The sequence below is a fragment of the Trachypithecus francoisi genome, unplaced genomic scaffold (genome assembly GCF_009764315.1).
Source record: "Trachypithecus francoisi isolate TF-2019V2 unplaced genomic scaffold, Tfra_2.0 Lachesis_group10, whole genome shotgun sequence".
Classification (NCBI taxonomy): Eukaryota; Metazoa; Chordata; class Mammalia; order Primates; family Cercopithecidae; genus Trachypithecus; species Trachypithecus francoisi.
Window position 1 is genome coordinate 31147479 of NW_022681455.1, and position 8178 is coordinate 31155656.

General features: G+C 52.9%; 1 protein-coding gene across 1 annotated transcript; it reads right to left on the minus strand.

Annotated features, from left to right (window-relative positions):
* Positions 1-9: 9 nt before the first annotated feature.
* POU5F1 (POU class 5 homeobox 1) lies at positions 10-6301 on the minus strand. Its single transcript, XM_033219693.1, has 5 exons — positions 5817-6301; positions 1548-1668; positions 1159-1289; positions 722-880; positions 10-540 (listed from the first exon to the last, which is right to left on the minus strand). The coding sequence occupies exons 1-5, from the start codon at positions 6219-6221 to the stop codon at positions 274-276; spliced, it is 1083 nt and encodes a 360-aa protein (XP_033075584.1). The 5' UTR covers positions 6222-6301; the 3' UTR covers positions 10-273.
* Positions 6302-8178: the final 1877 nt, after the last annotated feature.

Here is an 8178-nt window from a genome sequence, read left to right on the forward strand (position 1 = left end):
AAACCAAGATAAGTGTGTCTATCTACTGTGTCCCAGGCTTCTTTATTTAAGAAAAAAGTGATACATGATGTGGGATTAAAATCAAGAGCATCATTGAACTTCACCTTCCCTCCAACCAGTTGCCCCAAACTCCCCTGCCCCCACCCTTTGTGTTCCCAATTCCTTCCTTAGTGAATGAAGAACTTAATCCCAAAAGCCCTGGCACAAACTCTAGGTTCTCTTTCCCTAGCTCCTCCCCTCCCCCTGTCCCTCATTCCTAGAAGGGCAGGCACCTCAGTTTGAATGCATGGGAGAGCCCAGAGTGGTGAGGGAGACAGGGGGAAAGGCTTCCCCCTCAGGGAAAGGGACCGAGGAGTACAGTGCAGTGAAGTGAGGGCTCCCATAGCCTGGGGTACCAAAATGGGGCCCTGGGGCCAGAGGAAAGGACACTTGTCCCCCTGAGAAAGGAGACCCAGCAGCCTCAAAATCCTCTCGTTGTGCATAGTCACTGCTTGATCGCTTGCCCTTCTGGCGCCGGTTACAGAACCACACTCGGACCACCTGCAAGTGGATGACAGAAAGGAGAGTGACATTAGACAACGAGCTGAGACGGGCCTGACTCTGCTTGCACATTCTGTCCAAAGCCAACAGCCCCTGGAGCAGTTGGAGGAGGAGCCAGAGCTAGGGAGAGCAAGGTGGTAACGGGAAAGAGATGGAGCCCGCAGAGAGACATGGCACTCACATCCTTCTCGAGCCCAAGCTGCTGGGCGATGTGGCTGATCTGCTGCAGTGTGGGTTTCGGGCACTGCAGGAACAAATTCTCCAGGCTGCCTCTCACTCGGTTCTCGATACTGGTTCGCTTTCTCTTTCGGGCCTGCACGAGGGTTTCTGCTTTGCATATCTGTGCAGGTGGGAAGGGGGTGACAAGGGCAAGCTTTGGACTTGCTGAGTAACAGCATCACGGGGGTCTGTGACTAGATGTGTCAGCAAAGCCAGGTGGTGTGAAAAGGCAGGATCCTGGAAGGGTTGGCTCTGGACCTTATCCCAGCAGAACTGAGGAATTTTACTCCATCCCTGAGAACCACTGCACCAAAGACGGAGAGCTACAAGCTAGGGATGGAAGCAATGGGAATTAGGCCAAGAAAGGGAAGGTCCCCATGTATCCCCTCCCACCCTCACCTCCTGAAGATTTTCATTGTTGTCAGCTTCCTCCACCCACTTCTGCAGCAAGGGCCGCAGCTTACACATGTTCTTGAAGCTAAGCTGCAGAGCCTCAAAGCGGCAGATGGTCGTTTGGCTGAACACCTTCCCTGGGGGAGGCCAGTCAAAGGAGAAGCAAAGTGAGGGAGCATGCAGGGCCCTTGTGACCCCGCGATCCAAGCTTCCCACCTCTTCCCAGAGGGAGCTCCAAGCCCAAGCATCTTCTCCCTCTCCCCACTCCTCTTCATGGGTGAGGGTGGAGTCTGCCCCTGTGCCTCCCGCACTCCCTTGATGGGGAGGAAAAGGCCTAGATTCAGGAATGTTCCTTAGAAGGGAGATGTGGTCAGAACATGCTGAGGGGAACCCACCAAATAGAACCCCCAGGGTGAGCCCCACATCGGCCTGTGTATATCCCAGGGTGATCCTCTTCTGCTTCAGGAGCTTGGCAAATTGCTCGAGTTCTTTCTGCAGAGCTTTGATGTCCTGGGACTGGATTTTAAAAGGCAGAAGACTTGTAAGAACATAAACACACCAGTTATCAATCTCCCTTTTCCATTTGGGATTCAAGAACCTATGTGTGGCCCCAAGGAATAGTCTGTAGAAGTGCCTCTACCTTCCAAGCTGCCCACCTAACTTCTAGAAATAACTTTTCCACAAATGTCATTCACCTGTTCCCTGTTCACTGACTCATGCATGTAACAAGGGACTACTCTTCCCCCAGAAACTGGCACATCCAGGGGATGCAGAGCACCGTGAAAGGACAGAGAGACCCTGGACTCGAGGAGAACACCTGTCAGGTTATGAAGGTTAGAAGCTCTTTGCTGGGCGTGGTGGCTCACGCCTATAATTCCAGCACTTTGGGAGGCTGAGGTGGGCAGACACGAGGTCAGGAGTTCAAGACCAGCATGGCCAACATGGTGAAAGTCCATCTCTACTAAAAATACAAAAATTAGCCGGGTGTGGTGGCATACGCCTGTAATCCCAGCTACTCAGGAGGCTGAGGCAGGAGAATCGCTTGAACCCGAGAGGCAGAGGTTGCAGTGAACTGAGATTGCACCACTGCACTCCAGCCTGGGTGACAGAGCAAGACTCTGTCTCAAAGAAAAACCAACAAAAAAAGAAGCTAGCTCATTTAATACTTGCAAAATTCTCTTTCACTCAAGTATCACCCCCAGTGTAAGGACGTTTTGACATTAGAGAAATAGGTAAGCTACTAAGTTCTGGGTTAATTAAAAAGGAAGAGCATCATGTCTCAGAAGCTAAATTCAGTATACTCTCCCCAGCTTGCTTTGAGGGCCCCACAAACTATGACATGGCATGCGTACACCCAAACACAGCAAAAAAGCAACAGGTGTCATAAGAATGAATAAAGTGCTTTGTGTGTACTTACGCTCATTTTTAAAATTGATTATCCCTCATCTTTACTGTATCTTTTTCACTATAGAGGTATCCTAATTGATTTTTGAATTCAAGAGATTTATCGAGCACCTTCTATAAGCCAGCGGCTACACAAAGTGGACAGGGCCCTGACGCCCAGACTGACAGAAGTGCTGTGTGGCACTTGTTCTCCAAGTCACCCACTTGGATCTCTTCCAAGTGCACTTTCCTTTTTTTCCTGCTCTATAACTTTTTAATAATAAACTTCCACTCCTGCTCTGAAAAATAAAAAAGGAAATAAAATAAAAAATGGCCAGGCACAGTGGCTCATGTCTGTAATCCTAGCACTTTGGGAGGCTGAGGCGGGCAGATTGCTTGAGCCTAGGAGTTGGAAAGCAGCCGGGGTAACATAGTGAGACCCGTGCCGCCCCTTTTCCTACCACCGCTGCCTCTGTTTAAAAAGAAGTTATGGAAAAAAGTAAAGCAGTCCGGGAGCGGTGGCTCAAGCCTGTAATCCCTTCACTTTGGGAGGCCAAGGTGGGTAGATCACTTGAGGTCAGGAGTTCAAGACTAGCCTGGTCAACGTGGCAAAACCCCATCTCTACTAAAAACACAAAAATTAGCCAGGCATCGTGGCACTCCTCTATATCCCAGCTACTCAGGAGGCTAAGGCAGGAGAATTGCTTGAACCCAGGAGGTGGAGGTTGCAGTAAGCCAAGATCGCAACACTACACTGCAGCCTGAGGGGCAGAGTGAGACTCCGTCTCAAAAAAAAATAACAATAAATAAATAAAGCAGTCTATAGGAGTAGGATAAAGGAGGGAAGGAAATTATGGAGGACGGTGACACTTTTAAAGAGAGAGAAAGTGATTATCTGAGCAAAGGACAAGAATGGCAAGGCCCTCAAGTGGGCCTGCCAGAGCCCAAAGCTGGTCTGGTGGCTAGGTAGATCCTGTTGCGGACGTAGTGACTTTGTTTTAGTCCGAGTGAAATGATCTCTCACTTTTTTTTTCCCCCAAGATGGAATCTCATTCTCTCACCCAGGCTGGAGTGCGGTGGCCTGATCTCGGCTCACTGCAATCTCTGCCTTCTGGGTTCAAGCTATTCTGCCTCAGCTGCCTGAGCAGCTGGGACTACAGGCACCCACCACCATACCCGGCTAATTTTTGTGTTTTTAGTAGATATGAAGTTTCACTGTGTTGGACAGACTGGTCTCAAAATCCTGACCTCAAGTGATCTGCTCACCTTGGACTGGGATTACAGGGTGAACCACCGCACCTGGTCTCATCTTTTCTTTCCTTTTTTTTGAGAGTTTCGCTCTTGTTGCCTAGGCTGGAGTGCAATGGCGTGGTCTCGGCTCACCACAACCTCCACCTCCCAGGTTTAAGCGATTCTTCTGCCTCAGCTTCCCAAGTAACTGGGATTACAGGCATGCGCCACCACGCCCAGCTAATTTTGTATTTTTAGTAGAGCTGGGGTTTCTCCATGTCGGTCAGGCTGGACTCGAACTCCTGACCTTAGGTGATTTGCCCGCCTCGGCCTCCCAAAGTGCTGGGATTACAAGCGTGAGCCACCATGCCCAGCCTCTAGTTGACATGTTGGCCACAGACAGTAGGGAGGAAGCAGTAGAATTCGAGAAGCTACTGCGGTAATCCCAGCAGAGATGATGGTGGCTGAGGGCAGGGGGTTAGGTTGTGATTGATTCAGGATGTTTCCTAAGGATAGGATGTAGGATGTGTAAGAAACTGAGAACGACTGAGCTTGGCCTTGAGCAACTGGGTGATCGGGGTGGAGCAGTTCAGGGAGCCATCACAGGAGACAGAAAACGCGGTAGTCATCTAGTGTCTAAATGGCATTTAAGCCTCGAGAGTGGGTGAGAGGAAGGAAGGGTAGATTGAGCAGAGGTTGAAGGACTGAGCCCTGGGGCATGCCAGTGAGGCTGCCGGGGGACAGAGGAGCACAGCTAGTGAGGAAAAAAACAAGGCCTTTTTGTAGTCCTGAAGCCTCAAAGGGTGCTTGATCATATCAATTTCAAATAGGCTGTTGTCATTCCCAACTTCTGCTCAGCCAATAACTCAAACTAGTAAATGCCCTCTGCTATCTTAGATTTTCCAAATTCTATTTTGGAGATTTGGAATAAAGTAAACACCGGTCCAAGTCCTTGCTTCATCATTTAGCAGTTAAAACCCGTTAAATAGGATAATAATACCTCCCCCTAGGAGATTTTGTGCTGGTTAATGAGGTAATGATGTATAAACGGAGCACACAGCCAGGCACTTAGGAAGTGGACCACAATTGCCAGCCATTATCATTCAAGGCTCAGCAGTGACCTCCTGCAAAGAGGCTGGGGCTTCTCGGTCACTCCAGAAACCAGTCACACCTTTTTGTGAGGTCTCAAGGCTTAGTACTTAATCTCTAATTGCTTACACTTGTCGCCTTGAAGGACTGGAAGATACATCTTTAATAGTCCTCAGCAGGGCTGGATGCCTTCAATCCCTCAGCAGCTCTACATTTGGGGAATGACCTGGAGAAATCTCTCACCGTTTTTCTTGTTTACAACTTTGGAACCGAGGCTGAAGTCAATCAAACTCCAGCTCTCTACAAGGGGTGCCAGGGTGTGCACCTTAACACAGTGGCAAGTCACTGGCCTGAGGCATAGGTCAAGGGAAGACAAGCCCTATACTTGACTGGAGGTAAAGCCATCTCCACACGTGCACACACACAGCCCAAACAGGAGCCCCTATCAGAAACGAGCCACACCCTAGACTTTCAGGAACAATAATCCTGGGATAAGCACTGTTTTTACCCCCAGGCTCTGCTTAACCCTAAGGCCAAGATCTTGGGTCTGATAAGGGTCAAGCAGGACTAAGAGTGGGAAAAGAAGCTCAAACCAACCCCAAGCTGAGTCTGGTGCTGGGCCGGTAATGAATGACCTGACCCTGGGCAGGCCTAGGAAATGTGAGAGACCCTGACAAGGGCTGGGCCAGAGCAAAGGCCAGCCTGGGCCAACTTCCGACTCTCCCAGGCGTCTCAGCCCTCACCTGCAGTTGTCTCTTCGAATTCCAGCTTCCAGTTCCCACCTGGCCCCTGCCTGCCAGGGCTGCCTGCAGTAGATACACACCCCTCCCAGGCCAGGACAGCTGCCCCTGCCTGCTCCTCTCCTGGGTGCCAGGTCTGGGCAGCTGCAGGTGACCACTTCCCCATCAGGCGCCCTGTCATGACCACCTCCCCACACCCCAACCCCGTCGAAGCTCACTTGCCTCCTCCGTGTTTTGCTCCAGCTTCTCCTTCTCCAGCTTCACCGCACCAGTGGGGACGGTGCAGGGCTCTGGGGAGGCCCCATCGGAGTTGCTCTCCACCCCGGCTCCTGCTTCGCCCTCAGGCTGAGAGGTCTCCAAGCCACCTTGGGGCACTAGCCCCACTCCAACCTGAGGCCCACAGTACGCCATCCCCCCACAGAACTCATATGGCGGGGGGCACGGGGGAATCCCCCACACCTCAGAGCCTGGCCCAACCCCCGGCCCGATTCCTGGCCCTCCAGGAGGGCCTTGGAAGCTTAGCCAGGTCCGAGGATCAACCCAGCCCGGCTCCGGCCCCCCTGGCCCATCACCTCCACCGCCTGGAGGGGGCGAGAAGGCGAAATCCGAAGCCAGGTGTCCCGCCATGGGGAAGGAAGGCACCCCAAGCCGGGGGCCTGGTGAAATGAGGGCTTGCTAAGGGACTACTCAACCCCTCGCTCCCTCCCCAGTCCCACCCACTAGCCTTGACCTCTGGCCCCGCCCCCTGGATGGGTGGAGGAGAGGGAGGTGGGGGGGAGAAACTGAGGCGAAGGATGTTTGCCTAATGGTGGTGGCAGTGGTGTTTCTGGAAGGGGACACCAGGAGACACAACTGGGCGCCCCTCCAGGACCTCGGCACAGGTCCCCCACCGAAACCTTTTTTTTTAAGACAGGGTCTCATTTTGTTGCCCAGACTGGAGTGCAGTGGGGTACAATGATGGCTCATTGCAGCCTCGATCTCCTGGGCCGAAGCAATCCTTCTGCCCCAGCCTCCTGAGTGGCTGGGACTACAGGCTTGGACAACCTCGACCTGTTAATTTTTTTATTTTTAGTAGAGATGGGGTCTTGCTATGTTACCCAGGCTGGTCTTGAATTCCTGTCCTCAAGCGATCCTCCCGCCTCTGCCTCCCTGTGTCAGGATTAAAGGCGTGAGCCACCACACCCAACTTTCAACTCCCAACCTGCTCCCTGGCACTCTCTCGGGCTCTGCACATCCCAGCTGTCTGGAATCACTCCTACACCACCATGTTCTTCAGGAGCCCAGGTGCTTGACCCCCTTTCCAAAGACCTGTGGCACTGTGCCTTCACGGGGGGCCAGTCACCCTCTCAGCTCCTCAAATTTATTGAAGGTGTGTGTGGAGCTATCCCTCAATGCATCAACAGCCATAAGCACATGGCCAGCTGCTCCCTGATGTCCTCCCCCTGACCCATCCAGAACCCTAGGCGTTCCCATCCAGATACTGGCAAAATCCAGCCACCCCACAGCCTGGGTGCCTGGCACCATCTGCCCAGCCTGCCAAGTTTACCCCATCTTCAAGAGTAGACTGCCAGACTGGGCCTCCGTGCTGTATCCCTCCCACCCCTTTTCCAGAATCATACTCTGAAGTCTCCTCATCTAACAGACTAAGGGGTTGGCCCCTACTTCCCCTTCAAGGGACCAGGCTTTGGACTGACTGGGCCTCAGTTTCCCAACCTTTGCCCAAACAGAGGGATCTGACACCCGCTTGGGCCCCTCCACTATAGAACCTGCACATCAGGTTCCCTGCTCCCCTCTCAACCAAAACTCAGACATCTAATACCACAGTAGGCCCCGTTCTCCCTCCCCCACCTCCCTGGCCCAGGCCTCCAGCCCTAGGCCCTGGGTGGGGAAAACCAAGGGTAGGGAGAAAAAAATATCTGACTTCAGGTTCAAAGAAGCCTGGGAGGGACTGGGGGAAGGGGGCAGGACAATGGCCTTGGCTGGACAATCCCGGTCCCCAGAGGGGGCAGCTCTAACCCTAAACAAGTGCTCAACCCTTGAATGGGCCTGGATGGCTCCCCTGGGGACTACTTCCTGCTCCCCAACCCCCAGTCCCAATCCCCTCACACAGAATCCCCTTCAGAGACGCTAAAAGGAGCTCCAGCAACCCCCCTCTGCAATCCCCTCAAAGACTGAGCCTCAGACGGGCACCAAGGGCCCCCCACAGGGACCTAGGTATCTAGTTCCTCCTTCCTCTGGGGGACTCAGGCACCCAGCTTCATTGTGCATCCCTCCCCCAGACCCCCAGATGGAGGGATGTGCTTTGTTTAGTGGGGCTGGCTGGCAGAAAGATGGAGAGGAGGTGGAGAGTGATTTGTGGAGGGGTGCAGGAAGGCTGCCCTAAGCTCCCCCTCAGGGTCTGTTTTTCTGGGCCTGGCCTGAGTATCCTGAGGCTCATGCTGCTGGCCTAGTGCTTGATTCTGTTTGCAAGAGAATAGCCAACGGAATGCCTGTCTGTGAGAGATGATGTTTGTCTGTCTGCTCCCAAAACTTGATCGCAGTGGAGGGCCTGGGGTAAGTCTGGGGGCTCCAGAGGGTGCTCTGG